Here is a 22397-nt window from a genome sequence, read left to right as displayed (position 1 = left end):
AAATAAACAGCATAAGTATTAAGTGTTAACAATATGCAAGTTGATAAAAAAAAAAAAAAGCCCAATAAAATTTTCTTTCTTGACCAACAAAAAAAACAATTGGTAAAGTCAGAAGCTGGAATGTAACATCTGCTAAAAATTACCAAATTTAATTTATTTTAATTTAAAGACATATTATGCAATCTAAATTAGGGAAGATGAAATCAATTTTAATATCACTGGAATAAATCAAGAAAGGTAATATAACAATGTTGGAAAGATCAGCTACATATAAATGTTCTCACAGGCATGAAAGTACTAATATTGGCCTTATGAAAAAAAATGTCATTGACAAAATGATCAGTAAGACTCAGAAGTTCACACCATAATGAATATGTGAACTACGTTTCAAGCTGATGTAACCACATCTAACCAAAAACTTTAACCTGATACGGTAAGGAAGGACTAATGGATCATAATGCCCATCTTCAATCGTAGACAGGGCATAAAAGCTTGTATTCACTGCCCCTGAAATATTATAGAGCCATTTTTATAGTTTTGTCAATGGTATTTTACATCATTTACATTATTACAAGTCTTATGGTATATAAGTTTATCAACTGTACATTTGTTCTAGTTGAATTTGCATGGCAGGTGATACTAAACCTGATGAAGCGCTTGGTTTTGCTCCGTTTTGAGTCTATGACATTAGTTTTCGTGTTTTTTTTTTAAATCTTGGTTTGTCTATTCAAAATGGATTTATAAGATTTGAACATCCATAAACTATCGTTGCCTCTTATTTAAGTTGGAATTTGCCCGATATTAGCAAGGGCATTTAACACCAGACTGAATAATCTTTGCATTCTTACTGAATACAATGGGATGTCCCATAGTTTGATTATTTATCTGGTATACATCTTTTTAAATGACATGACAGTACACAACAACTTTATCAAAATCAGCATAATTTGTTCATATAAAATAAATATAAATGTCATCCCGATGAATATCTGACAAATAAAAGATCTCAGACAATAAAACAGTTTAATTCATAAAAATACCAACTGAAGCATATATTAATTAATTGATAATCCGAAGTACTTTTAACATTAATATCTTCAAAGTAATTGTTTTTGTTTACAATGGGGTTCGGAGATATTTATGTGTGATAAAGAAATATTACTGCTATTTCACAGTTACATATAAAAATTATTTATTATTTAGATTAATCTAAGTTTTTGATCTTATTAATTAATCTGTTTAATCCATTTTTCAAATAATATTCTGCCCTCATAGAAAGGTTTTATTTCTTCTTAGTGACCAAAATAAAAGACTCATTAATAACGGATAAATAAACATCTTATTGTAAACAACAACATACTAATTATGCAAAATTGATACTGGATGTAGTCAAATACAAGATAATCCACTTACAACGAGCTAAAAATTATTAAGATAACTGTGACCTCCTTGAGCAATGGAAACTTGTTACTCTTCTGTATGGAGAACAAAATTATAATGTTTGCTCAATGCCAAATTAAAGATTTTTCAATTAATGAGACAAAACAGTTACTTTTCATTTGTTTAAAGCAAAATCTGTATGATACCTGTCTGAAATGATCTCTGCTTCATATTTCTTATCTTTACTGAATTAAAGTAACTGAGTGTTTCATCATTAAAGATAAAAAAAATCTTCTTGATTGAATAATGAAAAAAAAAATCAACAACAACAAAAAAAGAGGCAAAAAAAAAAAAAAAAAAAAAAAGCAGTTCTTATCAACACATGTTATTGTGACTGGTGATATTTTTTTATAACTCCCAAACAGGGCTGTCTCCAATTATATATTTAAGACATCAAAATATATCAATTTTAATACTTGGAATATAAAACAGAAAATTGATCTGTCTGAAACATGTGAAAGGTTAATAAGCATATACACAAACCAATCTTGCATTCAAACACATAAAAAACAAAGTATACAGTTACATTAATTTCTAATATTTATATACATTTATTTCCACTTTAGTGATTACTTTCCATACAAATGAATATTATACAACATATTTATTTTGACAACAATTACCATTAATTCAAGCATTCCAACTCACAAGTATGTTAAGAACCCTTAATGATTGTTTGTTATTGTTAGAAAAATATTCCAGCAATATAAGGTTTTCCCATAAGTAAACAATATATTTTTTCATGTAATTCTGGAATCCAGTTCAAAGAACTGTTATAGAGTGAATGATTGAAGCTTTCCATTCAAGTTCACTTTCATGTTTCCTTGAATCCTATATTTCTGTACACATGTGGTATCTTTGAATTTTCCTGTAACTCTGATGGTTAATCAAAGAAATTGACTGATCCATTATCTTTAATCAGTATTATGATCAACTTTATGCAATTAATTCAAAATCTAATCAAACTTCTTTTAACTACTCTACCAATAAATCACCAAAAAAAATCATATTTATTTATAAAAAACATGAATCAAAAATTAATTGTGCACATAGAGACACCGATGGATACAAAGTTTTCCTACAGCAGAATACTGCCCAAACCATAAAAATTATGTTTTTTTAAAAATTTTGTTTTAGATTGATCTGTATATTTTCATCTTTCTGTTTTCTTTCCCGTTTTCAGCCAAAAATGTACCTGATGAAGAAGCATCTGTGTTGCTACTAGCTCAGTGGATAAGTATCTTTGTAATGAACTGTTACTCCTCTAGAGGTTTATTATCCATAAGGTATTGACATTACATAATATATATTTACAAAAATAAACATTATGATCTTTAAAATGTTTTTATTTCAAATACATGTTCTACCATTAAAAAAAAAGAAGAAGCGCAAAGACCCTAGCATATTATTCATATAGGGGTGATGACTTTTCTGGTGTTTGTGCATTAAATGATTTGACTTTTGGTTAAGTACACTTTTTATTTTTTACATCAGCATTGGCAATTATTATGCCAACATGTCTTTATTATCTGATGTAGTAGTTTTTCATTAACAAAACTTTTAATATGGAAATTGCTATGTGTTATGTGTATTAAAGAAAAGAGATTACCATTGATTTTGTCTGATCATGATGATAACCCAAAAACATCCTGTTAACTTACATAAAATATAGGTTATTTATATTTTATGTTTTTCAAAAATTGGTAATTTCTGGGTTGATGTGTCAATTTGATAAGTATTTTTGTACTTTCATATGACTTCAAAGGTAGATCAAGATCAGCTTTAAAGAAAATTAGTTAAAAACTTAATTGGATAGGAATAGACATGGAAAAAAGATTTGTAAATGCATGGCAGGATGAAGGCTGAGACAACAGAAAAAAATCCAGGAATAAATGTTCCATTTAAATTCTTTTTTAAGAAAAAATAATATATGATATTACCATAAAGTTACTTATGTCAGTAGCCAGGTGGTGCTTTTGGCAGAAATAATTTGCTTCAATGTGCTATAAAATCTTAATCTCAAATCCTGTTTACCTTCTGCCTCCCTCAATTTGTTATCTCACAATTCTCACATATTTCCTCTTAAAATATTGTGATAGATAAAGTAACAAAAAAAAGGCTCATTTATTTTTTAAGATTTAATGCAAGAGTTAAAATAAAGTAAAGTGTGAAATTTTTTACATTTCGAATGTTTAGAAAAATTTAATGCAAAAAAAATAAATTAAAATCCGGTCCAGTAATTCAAATACATGTATTATATTTATTGATTGAATAAATAAACATATCAATGTCTGGGCTCTTTGTTGCTGATTTCAACAAATTGGATGAAAAGGACTCGAAGAAAAATTTGTCGTTCTTTCAACATGTTCAATGAACACTCATTTACAATATTTCTAAATTATGAAAATTGTTCTAGTGGTAAATCCCAATGAATTTCTAATGTTCAATGTCCAGTGAAATGCTGAGAAAATTTGGATTATGAAGTGTTTAAGCTGCTATATTAAAAAATTTAAAAAATAATTGCCAAAACAATTAGACAGACAAAACAAAGTGTACTTAATTACTTAATGCACATAAGCAAATGCATATCCTGTTTATTAAACTAATATCAATATAAATACAGCAATTCATGTTAAACATTGAACAGTTTTACATTCCAAAATATGTAAACCATATGGAAATGATAAATACATAATGAAAGCATGTTTCTAAACCTTTCAAGTGACAAACTATTAAGCCTAAATTAGAGAAAACAGTCATATTCTGAAGCTGATGGAGTGCAGTACTTCTCATTCTCTAAAAATAGACTATTTCCATTACGCTTTAAGTTAGAGCAATGGGTGCACATTAAACATTTAAAATCAAGCAGTTCTGCTTTTCATTAAATAAATAAAAACATGATGCAACATATGAAAAAGGACACCATTCAAAAGTATTTATGACAATGTCCCTGACAATTTGAAACTCCTTAAAAGATAAAACAGAAATCTTAGTTCAGGAAATGACACCTGTTTGAGAAATATGAAATCTGTTGACATAATTTTATCCACAAAATCCTACCTGCTGTCTGACACATATATAAAATTAGACCTTAACTTACCTGTACTGAAGATGTATAGTACGAACTTTTCCTCAGTCTTTCATCCAATCCTGGAGGTGACACAGAGTGAGACTTATGGGAATAATCTGTTTCACTTTCCCTTTCTTTCTCTCCTAGACTGTTGTAGTAATAGCGTGGACTGTGACGACTGTAGTCCTCCACCTGATTCCTGTGTCCTGTAGTTGTCAAGTCAATTTCTGCAGGTCTAATTTCCTCTGACATTTGTTTTGGAGGAGATATTCTCTGGAAATACTTGTCTTCTTGGTATCGTTCCATGATTTTTCTCTCGGCAAGTCTTGAATTCCACAGATCTTCGTCAAATCTGGTCATATGGCTGTATATATCAGGATGAAACAAAGTCGGAAGATGGGGAGGATGAGAATAGAATGGAGAGATCGGTGTATCTCTCATAAACCTTGAACTGTCAAACTGAATGCTCATCATAAAATGATAATCCTATCTGTGTCATATGTTCAACTTCTGAACAATTATGAAGTCACAATTCAAAGTGTCTTGAGAATATATAATAGTGAATAATGTAACTACAATCTAAAATAAAATTAATGAGCTAAACAATTATATGCAGGAAATGTTTTTTGTCTAAATTTAGAATCACAAAGTTTTTTCACAGGAAGCAAACTGAGTATCTATAATCCAAGTCTGTTGATTCTGATGTACTACAGTTTCTTATTAAATTGGCCCACTGACCTGGATACACCTACTTCATTCATAAAGTCCATTAGCATCAGCAGCTTACAACAAAATCCATTATTAGATGTATTCAAACTGCATAATTACAATGAAGTTTATTGCTGGAGAAACAATTTTTCCAAGTTACACCAACATTATTTTAATAATGTTCTGTGCTACATAGGTAAAAAATCATTAATAAAAATTAAAGTGTTTCCCAGTTCTCCTTTGCTAAACACCAACTGTCAATCAGCTGTTACAAAACAACTAAAATGTAAACATACAAATGCTATTGGTTTGTTTCTACTGGGGTTATAGTTCAATATGAGGTAGTCCATATTGATAAAACACATGTTAAGTTGCTTATCATTGTGTTTGAAGGTTTAATGACCCATATAGATCACTCTGATTACCTGATCACATGATCGTTATTATTACAGATACTTGTCAGATGACATAATGTAACAAGTAATACCGTTTTCTTTTATTAAATGGACTTAACATTTAACAAAATTCATAATCTGACCAAAAGTATTTAACATGTGGGTCACTTCAAAAAAATTGTGTGTTGGTCACTGTTGGGTTGGGAGATAGCCCTTTAAATACAAAACAAAAAATCTGAAAATTTTAGTATTTTCTGACTTATGTTCCGTTATTAATACAAGGTTTACAAAAAAACTCACAGAGTCCTGGTAAATAAATATTCATTGTCATTGATAAAATTTACTTTAATGAATCTTATTAACATGAATAAAGAAGATGAGTACATGTGTTTTGAGACACAATAGTAAATTTACTATTTAGAACTAAGGCCCCTGTCCTGCTCTCATTTATATATGTTAATACCATGGGCATGTCTTTCGAGCTATTTGGAAGAGAAAAAATTGGTACATTTCAAAATAAATTATTCAATAATACATTGATAACCCAAGGCTATTTTAAAACATTTAAAAATCTATGTTAATAAAAAATTCTCTTTTTAAACCTCCTTTTTTTTGCTCAAATAGAACAATCAAGTGATACCAAACATTTATGTACATGTGCATCCTCATATAACTTCAAATGACTAGTGTAACTTGAACATACATATATCATACTACATCAAAAACAAAACACAGGTTATTGTAATCTGGGACATATAGATTCAATTTATTAGTCCCAGTTGTAATCAAATATACAAATATTGGTAAAAATATAAAAAAAAAACAAAAAAAACATACATGTATTAGAATACTCACAAATCAGAGTTTTAAATAAAACAGCTTGTATCACTGAAGCCTTTCACCATTGTCATTGGTTTTAATTTTATATATAACTAACACATTTGCACTGCATTTATTGCAATAGAAGATGTTTATTAGGTAACTGACCTATTCATAATTTAGATCACATACATTACACAAAATAGCCTCTTCAGTGACATCTCCTAAGTCAATCTGATTATTTATGATAGTTTTTGCTATGAATAATAATCGATATTAAAAACTTATATATTTCTCAGTACAAAAAATGGTCCAGGTTACAAAAATCCTCCACTACACTGACAGACAATATTAATACATGTATTTGTTTTTTTTTTTAAATTAGAAAATACATTTAAGAGATTTAGAGTTTATGAAAAATGGTATTTTAAAGTATAATTTGCCCTTTAATTAAAAAAAATATAATTTTAGATTGAAATAATAAATAAGGACACAACACTTCATAAGAGTGTAGGTATTTTATTATTCCAGATGGACATTTTTTTCACCGCCATCAGGATACATTGAGAATTTTTCTTCTTGAATAACTTGAATTACATGTATCTCAAGTGTGATGTCATTAATCGATTATAATATTATAAGATTTATCACTAAAATTTAAAAAAGGTAAAAATATGGGTGTTCTATGTTACAGACTATTGTGTTTTTATGCTTATTTCCTCATTTAACTCTCAGTACATCTGTGAGTTCAAATTAATTAGATCTTCAGTTTGAAAAGCAACAGAAATTAAGTAAGCAACTGCAAAATGTGCTTACATATGATGAAAATGGTTCTGAAGTTATTCATAAGGTAAATTATAAGTCCAATTTTAATGCTAAAACTGTACCACAATACTTTTAGTAAGAAACATACATGTATATCTTTTATAACTAATATCAGTCTAATTGGGGAAAACAGCCTCCATATCCCACAGATAGTATCATCTATCCAATAATTTACACAGAAGTCAGTATTTTAGAAATGACTTATAAAAATATATGCTGACTGGATTAAATAAAATGGATTTCTTTGATTGAATGATGATTTCAATTATCTATTGGATTATTACATATAATCCCAGAAAACCATCATATTTACAGTTGTTTAAGAAACTTAGAATACCATAAAAAAACATTTTAAACAAAGCAAGGATGTATATTAGATGTTAGTTACGTCCTTGAACAAAGGAAAATACATTAAATAAATGAAATTATTGAAAAGTCATAATATAAAGCAGAAAAATTAGACAGAATTGGCTGATTCCATTTAATGATTTACAACATTAAATGTCATAAAAACTTATACATAAAACTACCAAGCAATGTTATTTTTGATTAATAAATGTCAGTACATTGTAAGGGAAATAACTCTAACAAATTTGTACTACTTGAACTAGATTTGTTTCCCAAAGAAACTGTATGTCAGAGGCACAAGCCATAAAATTAAATTTTGCAGCCAGTAGGAATAAAAAAACTAAATTTTTGTATCTGCAAGTTTTAGCTGAGGATTGAAATTTTTGGTGAGTGAATACAAAGGATTTTCAGAGAAATTATTTAACAAATAAAAATTAATGGAAAAAAGTATTTATAAACCATTTCAGTACATATATTCAACTGTTTCAACACATCTGAGCAAATCCGATTCAAAGCAATATTTCTGTTAATAACTACCTAAAAGCTATGTTCATTGGAACTGACAGAGTGATATTGTTGAATTATGTAATTATTTACAGGTAAGCCATAAAGAAATTGGCTTTGAAAATGTAGTTAAATAATTATACTTGAATCAATTCTGCAATTAAACAGCTCATGATGTCCATGGAAATATATCCATCAGTGTTTTCAAACTTTAAAATGTATTGCATCTATTTTTTCAATGAACGAATTTGTTGATTATCCGCAAAAATAGTTTTTGATGAAGATTTTCGTAACTGTATTTTTGCAAGTATCTTTCATCATACATTTATCAAGGAATTTTTTAAACAAAAAAGTTTTTTTGACACACATATTTGGTTTCTATTTTGACATATTGTCTAAAACTAGTTGAAAATTTACCAAAAGGTACTCATTTTTCACAAAATTAATCAGAATGGCCCCTTTCTCATGATGTCACAAGTACATTTGTTAAGACTTCATTGATCTTAAACTACCTGTTTTTAACTTTATTTTAAAGAGACATAAATAGAAATCTCAAATGAAACTGTCCAATTTCAGTGAAGAACTGCGCCTAATATCGCCCTTATTGCACCCTGTTCTTTTCAATTAGTAAAAGTTTTGACCAATTCATGACATTAATATCCCTGTTGTGTAGCTACTCAAAGAGATTTAAGCATTTTTTCTAATGAATATTTAATTTTGGTTTCATCTCGGAAAAAATTACAATAGTATTTTTGTGGAGAGAAAAAAATCATTAAAATTTTTAAATCTGGTTGTTCAATACATAGTGCATATAGGTTAGAACCTCAATATTTTTAACATAAGAGATTTCATCTTGTAGCATGATCTTCCTGAATAATAACACTAATTCATGCCTATCAACTTATAAAAATGTATCTTTCATTATCTATACTCTATGCAATTACATGTAAAATGGAACATAACATATCAATGCATGATGTACATATTTTTCATGGATTTGCTGATATAGGTGAAACATAGAATTACGTGTGCAACAAAATACTGTAAGAAACAAGAATGTGTTCATAGTATATGGATGCCCACTCACACTATCATTTTCTATGTTCAGTGGACCGTAAAATTGGGGTAAAAACTCTAATTTGGCATTGAAATTAGAAAGATCATATCAAAGGGAACATGTGTACTAAGTTTCAAGTTGATTGGACTTCAACTTCATCAAAAACTACCTTGACCAAAAACTTTAACCTGAAGCGGGACTGACGGACGGACGAACAGACTGAAAAACATAATGCCCATAAATGGGGCATAAAAAACAATTCTTCCTCAATCCATAATAATTGGTACCCATGAAAATAAAGAAGTCCTTAGTATAAATTGACCATTCATTGTATCAAGGACAGGCCATAACGTTGATATTATTTATAAAGTTATTTTTAAGTTAAACTGGAAAATTGCAATAATTCGGTAGAATTTTTTTTAAAAACCCAAAGAAACTCACTTTCAGATATATGTGAAAAAGAGCTGGAGGATCAACACATCAAGCATTATCGTCATTTGTGTAAAAAATTATAATTAATACTTCAGCAGTCCTCTAGGGCATAACGACACATGGCTGACAAATATAAACACATATTTAGTTGTGTCAAAGTGTCAATAAACAAGCAATTATTTGTCACAATTAGCTTTTTCACTAGACATAACATGTGTCCCAAAAAATATACACTTGTTCAAGGGAAAAAAATGCTGAGAAAGCATCTATTTTCAACAGTACATTTTATTATCACATTAATAAGACCTTCTAAAAAAAATCTTAATCCATTTCATCTATATGTATTTACACTGTATATTGGAAGAAACTATTGAATACAAAGGAAACATAGTTTAAAACTTGGGATTTGAAACATGAGACAGCATTACAGATATTTTCACAGGAGTCAAAAGAGTCTATTAAGCCTTGTCCTGGGCAAATGAATTTGAGCAGCCAATCTTGTAATTTTAGAAAGGTTGTGGTTGTATTTTTTTCCATATCTGGTTCTAAGGTAATGTACTGAATGTCCTTAATTTAACCCCAAAAAAAATTTCCTCTTTACTTTTAGCATTTTTGAACACAGCTGATTGATTGATTGATGTTTGCTTAACATCCGGTGGCAAATATTTCATTCATGTTCAGGAGGATTACTAAAGTGATAGATATTTATTACTTATTATTTATCAAAGATCATGAAACCTTTAAGAATCATTGTCTCTGGTACGTTTTTTTAGCAGCCAACATTTTTACCCTGATCTAAAAGGGAAGTGAAATTTTACTTCTTATTCAAGTATTTATAGAATTTTAAGAAACATGGTCTAGACAGAAAATGGTGAAACTGTGAACACAGAAAAATCGGATAACTAATAGTACTAATGCATGGGGATGTGTTCGTTTGTTTTTGGGATAAAAGAGAGGCAAAAGATACCAAAGGCACATTCAAACTCATTAGCGGAAAAAAAACCCTGACAATAACGAAAAGAGATCATAAGACAAACAACAGTATACAAAACACAACATAGAAAACCAAAGACTGAGCAACATGTACCCCACCAAACACCTGGGGTGATCTGCTGTCATCCTGAACATATCAAGAATATTACCTTCTAAATTTAAACATCCAGTTATCAGTCAATGAATCTTTTTAGAAAAAGATTAATTGATTGGTGTTTGCATCCACTGGATTTGTTTTGATTAAAATCCAAAGATATAAATTCATTCCTATTCAAGATCAATCCATCAAGTTTTTAAATAAAGAGTATAACAGCATATATATCTAAATGAACTACCTTTCAGCTATCTTCGGATCTTTCTTTTAAGTTTACTTCCATTCACTGTAATTTTGTCTCTAAAATAAGAAAAATATATTTTAATTACTGTCATAAGTTGTAAAAATTTGCATGCTCATAATACATCTACTACCATGTCAATGCTGCTGGTCATGAATTTCATTTAAATGTTATCAAATTTACCATGTTTACAGAGGATTTATTTCTATTATCCTTTTTTTTTTAAATTCTTTCCAAATATATTTGAAAAAAACAGAGACTTTTTTCATACATGTGATGCAAACCACTTTAAGGATAAGGATCCTTCCTTTAGCAAAAACAAGAAAAAAATCTAAATTAAAAAAAAACTCTTGTTTTGCTTGAAATTTTCATCATAGTACAAAGTAGTCCAATTTTTTGAGAAAAATAAACCTTTTTTTCTATATATATTTAACCCTATTCTGATGTAAACTTCACCTAATTTTACCATCGTAATTACGAATTATTATTAGATAACTTCTCCCCAGTTCTGGAATATTCAAATAATATTCAATACCAAATTAATAAATTAATACTTTCTAAATTGCTGTAAGAAACACTGCTTTTTTACAGGTAATAAATTCTCCTGAATCAAAAAACTGCAGATGAGTCATTAAAAATGATATCATTATGATATAAGGAAATTATTAGGTCTAAAACATAAATGATCTCGCAGTTTGCTGATTGACAAGCTAAACAAATTCAAGCACCTGATTAACAATAAATTTCAAATGGAATTACAACATGTCAATATATATTGAAAGTAATCAAATTTCATAAATAGAAAAATACATATATCACTCATAAATTTGTCAATAATAGGTCATATTATGTATTCATAAACATTCAACAAATCAGACTAAATTTTTAAATAATATTTATTACTATATCAAGGCTTTGGCATTAAAATTTGAATAATATTTAGACATCCATCTCATTAAGACTGACACCCACTTGCAGTATGCAAATAAATCTGTGTGGGGATATCCCTCTGATGCACTAGGAAACAGGGCACCAGAGAACTTTAACAAAAAGAACTTTTAGGGATATCAAACTAAATTGCGTCATTTCTGAAAAGTCTTATAATACACAACTTGATTATAATTATTGACTCCATTTAGCACATATAACTGAAAATGTTCCCTATATTAATTTCTGCAACCTGTCCCTCATAGAGTGCCATACAAGGAATAGTTTGACAGAGGAAAAGGTTTAAATCCGGTCTATGTTTTCATTAATAATTTATGACTGAAGGCTTGCACTGTGCAATGCATAAACTTTGCAACTTAATAACTTTGAATGTGTCAGGATAAAGACCACATCAACATTGTTTTTCATTGGAAAGTTGGTTTACCAGCAAATATGCCATTATCTTAAAAGGAAAAAGTGAAAGTTTGGGTAAAGACCATGTGTCATAGTATTCTATAAATAGTTCTCTCAAAAACTACTAGCTACTGACTTAATAAGAAGTTTTGGTAGAATATATCATAGCATATGCTTTAGCATGTTTAGTAAACCATATCAAACCCCAATGTGTCATAACGTAAGAATAAATTATAAGTTATTTAATAGTTAAAAATAGTCAAATAGTTAAAATGTCTATCATCAAAAATTTTACTGATTTAATATAAATAACTTGCATTTTTGCAAGTCAACTTTGTTCCAGTGACACAATTTTGAATTCTGGTGTATTATAACATATTCATTTTTAATGACATCTTATATATTTCAATTTCTGATAATTCCCATTTTTCCATTCTGATGAATATATAAGAATAAGAAGAAGTCAGCTATAAAAGGCCCCAAAATGACAAATGTAAAACAATTCAAAAGAGAATATATGTTTACTCTAACCACTGTTTCACAAAAAATGTATGAACATGAAGTTAATTGGCACATTGTTGGAAATTCAAGTCAGTCTATACAAGTTTTACAAGAGGAAAAGAAGAAGGCTTTCTGATAAAAAAGAGTGATGATTAATGAAATACATGTAGTTCTTCAGGCCTGTTGGATGTGCACATTTTATTACTGACATTACATTGGTAGGAAACTAGACTGACAAATCATTTAAGGTACAGATCTACTGAACCTGCACATATTTGTAAATGTTTGGAGAAAAACAAAACAGTGCACATAAGCCATACAGATATGTATGCATTTAACCTGCAAAAAACTATGTTACCGATCACTCCTCCTTTATTTCCACGCACACACATACAACTAACACCTGTGAACATGGTATACTAATATTCTTTAAAAAGTCGAACAATTTGTTCAAAAGACTGGCTTTTTTAAATCAATATAAACATTTATTTATGAAAATACAAATAAAAATCCATCAGTTAAATCAAGTTTTATTAGATCAATTATGGCAATAACCACCTCCTGCCCTTAGTTCTGTAAAAACTTTAAAATAAACAAACCTTGACCTATAAAGCTACATCAATAAATAATGCTCATGGGGAGAGTTGTTTACAATATCTTGTTTAGATTTTCCTCTTTTTTCCTAATGGTTTATATGCATGAATTAATAAAACTCTCCAATACTTGGAACATCAACACTATCTTATAACACAACTTTCGTAATTTAAAGGTTAGTAAACACACAGAACCTAAATTCTACTTTTGTAAGATCTATTCTCTTTTTACATTTTTTTACATGTAGGTAAAATTGATGTATTTATAGCTCTAAAAAATATTTATAATTAAATAAAAAAGATTGCATTGATTAATGAAGGCATATACTGTTACCCATTAATAATATAATGTACTCGACTTCATATTTGCAAACCCACTAGCCACAGTCAAATCGGTTACAAATGTATGTTGTTCAAGTAGTTAAAGTCATATAAAGTCTTAAAACTTGAAATATTCATTTATTTTTAAAAAAAAAATCAATTTTAGTTTCAAATATTCACTGACGTGAATTACAGATTAGATTTATTCACCAATAACATTTTGTGGTCGTGATATGTATGAAATATTTGGCACTGAACATTCAGGACCAAACAAGCAATTAAATATAAATAGTCTGCAGTCTTTTATAAGTTTCTTTTCATATAAGCAAAAGTGACTATTGATAAAACACTGTTTTGATCTGGTGTAACAGAGTACAACACAACAAATTTGGTCAAGGACAAGGGCTATTTTTCAGATGATATCTATCTTCTATCATTACATGTTAGCATCCTAATAACCTCAAAGATTCTAAGGAAAAGTAAACAAGATGCATGCTGCTGCATTTAAGTGTAGAGGTTGTATATATAACTTAATTGAAAAAACTACAAACCTTCAAAATTTTAAGCATCAACTTGCTCTTTTGTGGTGACCTTATTATTTTTGTACACAATTTTCCCCCATGAAAATAACAAAATTCAGATGCTCATACCAGCATGACCAGAAAAGTGAAAACTGGGTTTAAAATCGTAGGTGACAGTTTTCTGCTACTAAAATGAATAATGTTATATATATATAACTTTCAATATGGAAAAGCTACAAGGATTGTTTAAGTAAAGTTGAGCGCAGTTGCCTGATATTTTTGCTTACAGTGTTGTTGATTACAGGCCTATAATAGATGAATATACAGATTATGTGTCTAAGCTATGCTTACAAGGATCTGACAACACTCAGTTGTACTTTCTGTTCTGGTAATAATTACATCAGCCAATGAAATTTCAGCCTTCAAACTTTTGAAGGTGTGTATCACTATAACAAAACCAGAGGATTGCGAAAGATCTCTTAAAAAGAAAGTAGACAGGAGCATTGTTAGATCCTAAGAGAAGTTTAGACACATAATCTGTATTTTAATCAGATTGATAGTCACTATTAAATATATGCACATCTTTTCTAGACTTTGGGCAATTATTATACTGTATAAAAGACTTGTTTAGTGTTGAAGACTGTTGGCCATTAGTCTTTTGAATTTTGTGTCACTGGGTTTCTGTAACACTGACATATTCTTTTCATTTAGGAATAAACTCATCATAGATACCAGGATTGAAATTTTGTATTTGCACCAGACGTGCGTTTCGTTTACAGGAATACTTCGGATACAGGGCTTGTTTGCTGAAGATGAAGTCTTTTCCAAAACCAAAGTAAATATATTAAGTAGAACTAGTGTGATGAAGATGTAAATAAATGTACTTCTTCCTGAAGGAGTTTACAAAAGATTTATATTGTTTGCCTTACATTCAGTAAATGATGTCTCTTCACTTTTCAGAGCAAACTATAGATAATTCTAACACTATGATTCTGAAAAGTGCCTTCACACTGACAAAGGGCAGTTAATTTTGAACTGCCACTGGAAATAGATGGGTAAGTTGGATAGGAGTAAACTTTTTTTGCAACAGACCACTTTTTGACCCCTCACTTAAAGAGTTGTTGCAAGGGATCTGTATTGCAGAGATTTTGGCACTCATAGATCTTTACACAAATGGGTTTTGATATGTCTTGATTTCAATAAGATATGGCTGCATACTTATACATAATGCATATTCAAATAGATACCAATTCAGCATGGGTTCTACTGCTGAATGGGAGAACTTGGAGAAGTTAAGATGACTATAGTTCAATACCCTAGTCTATCATTGAAGTTGACAATGGTAATAAGACCTTCCAATGTTTTGCTATCTTTTCAATGTGCAAATGAAGTTTTTTTGGTTGCTGACATGTTGCTGTCAGGCTTTGAAAGCTTAAAAATGGCATTTTTTCAAATGAAAAGAACATGTTCCCTGTTCAGTTCAAATAATCTTATCATTAAATCTTATACTTAGAAATGAATTATACTTTTAATTATTTGTCAACTGCTTTGATGACCTAGTAAGTATAAAATCATTCAGCTTATAAAAGTATACAAATATATGGTAAAGTATAAATACCCTTAATTATTATTTTCATAAAGGATATATAATCCATAGATCAATCAATAAAAACATAGCACAACAAATACCCATAAAATCCAGGTCATTGATTGTTTACAAAATCGGTAAACAACACACTTCGACATTATTTATTAAAGCACATAGTTACAGGCTGATATATGAACAAGTTTATAACACTTCAAAATTTTAATGTTTGTCGTTTCTCTATTTCAATGTTCTAAATAGGGTAATGTTTATATTTTAGGCCACAGGTATTCTAAAATACAATTGTCAGTTAAAATCTATCTTGTCCTAAATATTCCAATGCATTTAATTTTATAAATGGATTAGTAGTTGCAACTACATTTCATGATATTTCTAATATGTAAAATTCCTTACCAATTATCATGGATTCAGTATGTCATAATATGTCGATTGTATATAAATTATAAATACATGTATTCTTAATTATACAATATTCTCCCCTTTTTGCGCAGTAGGCTCTAGGCTACAAACCCATTATTTCAAAAGGAAATGAGTTTCAATATTTATACATAAATATGCGAAAGGGTGAAATGGAACATATTTGTCCAACTTTTTTTAATAAACCATATTATATGCCTCAGAAATGACCAGGAATCTAGAAATGGAGATATCATCAGAGTAAACAGAGAATCCCAAAAGTTTTATGGAGTCATTTAAAAAAAAACTAATATAGGAAATTTTGTACAAACATTTGTCTTATGATGAAGACTCAGACCATATGCTCACCTTTGAACTTCTAGTAGTTTTGGTGTAATTGGGATGCTGTCTCATTGGCATATACTCATGTCTCCTTTAATTCATATGCACTAAAATCAAGATTCATTGTGGAAGTCTAGGGGTTACTTAGCTTACTGTCTGTCAGTGCATGTGCTAAAACATATTTTGCAAGTTTAGTAATAGTAAGCAGGAATAAATACTGCCTCAACACTTAACTTTGAAGGAATACATCATTTGTGAAGCTCATTCAAGATACTTTAAAGAGCAGATTCTGAAAAAGTACACCATTAAAAGACTGCCAAAGGTTTTTTGCTTTATTGTCTGTGTTCAAACATTTTAATTCATAAATAAGCAGTAAATGAAATACATGTGTCCTTAGTTAAAACATTATTTGGTAACTGGTATGAGTAAGTTTTCCATTTAGTTAAAACAAATAAACCGAACCTAGGTGTTTTTTAACCAAAAGTAAACAAACATTTATACCTGGGAACAAACAATGAGGACTACACTGTTGATAGGTTGCAACAAGACCTTCTTCAACTTTCAACCCCAGTCTGCTGATCTAAAAAAAAAAGCAATAAAATAATTTTTTACATGAAAACTGAATCAGTCTAGTCTAGAAAAACTATAAGTGAACTGAAGTTTTATTTTTTACTGTAAACATACATGTAGGCCAGAATTGTCATCACACTCAAAATACATATATTTCCATATCAAAACGCTTAAAAAAAAGGGCTTGATAGCAGACAAATAATTTTATTTTCACAGTTTTAACTCCAGTAATTTTATCTTCAGATATATGTGTGAATATACATTGATTTTTTAACAGCACTTGTTACAGAATTATAAAATAAAAAGTGGACTGACAGTTATCTCCCCTGTGTGCCCTAATCACAAAATTAACCCTAATTTTGCTTAAAATGCTGATGTCCAAAACAGCATACCTGTTACCATATAAAAATAAGGAGATGTGGTATGATTGGCATGAGACAACTATCCACCAAAGTTCAAATGAAGTGGATGTTAGCAATTATAGGCAACCATATGGCCTTCAACAACGAGAATAAAATGCTCCGCTGGGCGCAGCTTGATACGACCGCAGAGGTCGAACCGTCAACAGTTGGGGCAAGTATGGACACAACATTCAAGCTTGATACAGCACTGAATTTGGATTGTGATTAAATATTTGACACAGCATAGGTTTCTGACACAGAATGAATGTGGTCTAAGAACTTAAAATTTTTTAATTTACCTATTCAAACCATATCATTTTTATTTGCTTTTATATAAAAATCAGAAATAACCAATTTAAAATGGAAAATTTTAAAGAAAAAAAAATCCCCCCCCAAATTTTTTAAACCCCCTTATGATTCATCACCCCCAAACTCAATTCCAGCCTTCCCTTTGTGGTATGGTACCTTGCAGTACAATTTCATAGAGATCCATACACTTGAACACAAGTTATTGTCTGGAAACTAGAAAAATGCTTGTTTTTTGGTCCCTTTTTGGCCCCATATTCCTAAACATTTAAGGCAATTACCCCAAAACTCAAACCCAGCTTTCCCTTTGTGATATGGAACCTTGTAGTACAATTTCAGAAAGATCCATAGACTTACACACAAGTTATTGTCATGAAACTAGAAAAATGCTTGTTTTTTGCCCCTTTTTTGCCCCGAATTTCTAAAATTTTGAGGCAATTACCCCCAAAATCAATCCCAGCCTTCCCTTTGTGGTATGGTACCTTGCAGTATAATTTCAGAGAGATCCATACACTTGAACACAAGTTATTGTCTGGAAACTAGAAAAATGCTTATTTTTGGCCCCCTTTTGGCCCCTTATTCTTAAACGTTTTGGGCAATTACCCCCAAACTCAATTCCAGCTTTCCCTTTGTGATATTGAACCTAGTAGTACAATTCAGAAAGATCCATAGACTTACACACAAGTTATTGTCATGAAACTAGAAAAATGCTGGTTTTTTGCCCCTTTTTTGGCCCCTAATTCCTAATATTTTGAGGCAATTACCCCCAAAATCAATCCAAACATTCCCTTTATGATATGGAACCTTGCAGTACAATTTCAGAGAGATCCATACACTAACACACAAGTTATGTCTGGAAACTAGAAAAATGCTTATTTTTGGCCCCTTTTTGGCCCCTTATTCCTAAAGGTTTTGGACAATTACCCCCAAACTCAATTCCAGCTTTCCCTTTGTGATATGGAACCTTGTAGTACAATTTCAGAAAGATCCATAGACTTACACACAAGTTATTGTCATGAAACTAGAAAAATGCTTGTTTTTTTGCCCCTTTTTTAGCCCCTAATTCCTAAAATTTTGAGGCAATTACCCCCAAAATCAATCCAAACATTCCCTTTATGATATGGAACCTTGCAGTACAATTTCAGAGAGATCCATACACTAACACACAAGTTATGTCTGGAAACTAGAAAAATGCTTATTTTTGGCCCCTTTTTGGCCCCTTATTCCTAAAGGTTTTGGACAATTACCCCCAAACTCAATTCCAGCTTTCCCTTTGTGATATGGAACCTTGTAGTACAATTTCAGAAAGATCCATAGACTTACACACAAGTTATTGTCATGAAACTAGAAAAATGCTTGTTTTTTTGCCCCTTTTTTAGCCCCTAATTCCTAAAATTTTGATGCAATTACCCCCAAAATCAATCCAAACATTCCCTTTGTGATATGGAACATTGTGGTACAATGTCAGAGAGATCCATACACTGCTAACACACACGTTATGTCTGGAAGTTACAAAAATGCTTATTTTTGGCCCCTTTTTGGCCCCTTATTCCTTAACTGTTGGTACCATAACCCCCAAAATCAATCCCAACCTTCCTTTTGTAGTATTGAACCTTATGGTAAAATTTCATAGAGATCCATTCACTTAAACTAAAGTTAGAGTGCGAAAACCAATGTGTCTTCGGACGACGACGACGCCAACGTCATACCAATATACGACCACAAATTTTTTTTTGCGGTCGTATAAAAACCCATACCGTATGGTCGGCTATAAAAGGCCCCGACATGAAAAATATGAAACAATTCAATTGAGAAAACTAACAGCTTATTGATAAGAAAACAATTTATGAAAAATAAATATGACAGACATGAACCAACGACAACCACTGAACTACAGGCTTCTGACTTGGGATAGGCACATAAAGAATGTGGCGAGGTTAAAGATGTTTGTGAGCACTCAACCCTCCCCCTAACCTGGGACAGTGATGCCTAGTCTAGTTTTTGCAAGTTTTGTTGTAGGGAAGAGAAATTCTAAACAACAGGCATTTACAATAAGAAAAGAGTCTAGGAAAACAATGAAATGAAGGTAAGTGAATGTATTTTTTATCAGGCTAATTAACTTTAAAATTATTTTTTATCTTGCATATTAAAAGCCTAGGGTATAATATATTTTAATTTAGGGGTGAAAATCAAAGTACATGAAAAGACACTTATTTGTTGCCCTTTGTAGGTTGAATGCCACTCTCTCTTCATGTAAAAATAAATTTCAAACAACTTGAATTTATTGGTTCGTGATTTCTTCAATTGTAAACATAATTATTACATTTTATACCTTAAACTCTCTGTATGTCAAATTTTACACCATTTTAAGCATACACAAAGTCTGAAAAAAGGGAGTCTATGTCAAACTGTTTGAATGCCAAAGGCAAGCAAAATATTTCATGGAATTTTTAAGTCATGCGACTTTTAAACAGAAATAATTTTAACTGAAATAGAATTTTTTTTATGGCTGTTTAGTATAAAAATGAAGATAACAGTATCCTAATTAAGGCTTGGTCTATGTTAAACTTACATTTTAGAGTCCCAAATATATTTGTATGCCTAGCTCTGCTACATGTCATAAAGGGTAACTCAATTTGTAAGAATAAAACTATCATATATATATATATATATATAAACAAGTCTAAATTGAAAACAACGTTCAAACCTATATATATATATATATGTCAACTGCATTCTGCTAAAAAATGAAAAGTGTTTCCTTTTACACTATATAATCAGTCATTACAAAAAAATAAGCGTCTATGCATGGGTCAAAAACAGTTTGTTTCCAGAATGTAAAGATACATTAACAACGGAATCTTGACCAACAAAAGAATCCATTGTAAAAGCATTTTAGCATTTGTGGTAAGTAGTGTCAATAATTTGACATTTAAACCATGTTAATGAAAAGATGTATTGTAACATTCCCCTCTTTGCATTAATTATCATTGTAGTTCAGTAAAAATGTCTTCCCTTTTGAGCAGGATTTATACACACACATATACCGGGGCATATGCCTGCAGAGGGAAAAAGGGGGGAGTAAACACCTTGAAAGTGACCAAGCAATTATGCACTCTAAAATCAGAAAAATATTTTGGCACAAATAAAAACATTAAAATGTGTTGTGCCTTACTTTATCTCAAATCCTGAATCTACAACCTGATACATATTTAGTATTCCTTTACTAGTAGCAATTTTCAGCTGAATTTTTTTTAAATAAGCTCTCAATTTAACCTTATGTTCATTGACTGGATTTTTGTTTGGTTTGGTTTAAAATTTTCAGCAATATTTTTAGCCATTGCCAAGAAAGTGATGTTTAAATAATATCAAAATAGAAAAATCTTCAAAAAATTTCAAATTATATTAAAATATAATTGTGACTATGATATATGTATGTATGCAACATATCTTTCCAAAAGAGAAACAACTCTTTCAAAAACAGGGTCAACTGGGAAGAATTTACCTTTGAACACCCTCATTAATCGTTTGGTTAATGAAATAAGCATACACATGCATTACAAGGGGGAATCAAAAGGATGTCTTGCAGAAAATAGTTGCATTTAAAAAATAGCTGTATCATAACTTAAAATAACTTCTCTGGACTTGACAAAACCATACATAATTTGTATGCATATCTTTCAAAAATATGTGGCTCAAAAGTTTTTCATGTCTACTTTTCCCCAGTTAAAACATTTCTTTCCTGCATATTATTTCTACCTTGTAAAAAAATATGCAGTAGTGATGTTATCTGTATTTTTTAATTAAAGAACTGGTGCATTATGTTTACAAATTTAATATTGGAGTTTAAATAGTTAAAAAGAAATACTATTTATATATATGATCTAAAAATGCCATTTTGTCATTATTAAGAGTATCATAGTCTTTCAAATTCATAATTGATTAAATGGGTTAATCAGTTGAAAGCTTCATTTGCTATGCAAAATTGTTTACTTAGGAGGCAAGAACAGAAGAAATCTGGTTTGAAAAATGTAGGGTTAAAATATTGAATTTAAGCATGACAGTCAAAAATTTGTGATGATTAATAATCTTTAACGATAAAAAAATAATTATTTTCAATTCTTACCTTTAAATACCGCTACTGTTTTAAATATACAACAGATATTCGATATTATCAGCAGACAAGAAAGACAACATTGGGCGGGCGAATTACATCGGTAAATACAAACATATTCTTGCGCACAAACATCTGTTTATTTAAATAGACCCGCTCTTAATATGGGTGAATGAATATTTTCGTACGATTTTGGTAACGTGCAATTAAACATACATGGTTAATTTTTAGAGGAGGATAAGGTGCAATTAATAATAAATAATTCAAACGTAGAAATCAACTTTTCTTCTGGTTGAAATCTCAAAGATTTTCCAAGGTGACGTCACTCGCACCTGCTGTGTAAACATAAACTTACAAACAATGGCAGACGAAGCCAAGCTTACCAAACCAGTGTTTTCTTTAAATTTAACAGCATTTCTTTGTTTGTTTGTTTATTTGATACGCCCGATTACGTAGCAA

The 22397-nt window shown here is 30.0% G+C and overlaps 1 protein-coding gene across 2 annotated transcripts in view; it reads right to left on the bottom strand.

Annotated features, from left to right (window-relative positions):
* Positions 1-22035, bottom strand: part of LOC127701838 (forkhead box protein P1-like) — a 60886-nt gene extending 38851 nt beyond the window's left edge. The window contains exons 1-3 of one of the 2 annotated variants that reach the window (XM_052205822.1): positions 21951-22035; positions 17049-17127; positions 10927-10985 (exon numbers count right to left, since the gene is read on the bottom strand). Coding sequence is in view for 1 of the 2 variants with exons in the window: in XM_052205814.1 (XP_052061774.1) it covers positions 4541-4984 (444 nt within the window). In the remaining variant the exon portion in view is untranslated. Of the gene's footprint in view, positions 1-4540; positions 5499-10926; positions 10986-17048; positions 17128-21950 lie in introns of those variants that run through there. The other variant, XM_052205814.1, reaches the window with a different exon arrangement.
* Between the last annotated feature and the right edge of the window lie 362 nt (positions 22036-22397).

This window comes from Mytilus californianus, unplaced genomic scaffold (genome assembly GCF_021869535.1).
Source record: "Mytilus californianus isolate M0D057914Y unplaced genomic scaffold, xbMytCali1.0.p SCAF_1, whole genome shotgun sequence".
In the NCBI taxonomy this organism is placed as follows: domain Eukaryota; kingdom Metazoa; phylum Mollusca; class Bivalvia; order Mytilida; family Mytilidae; genus Mytilus; species Mytilus californianus.
This window is presented reverse-complemented; position numbering and strand designations above follow the sequence as displayed.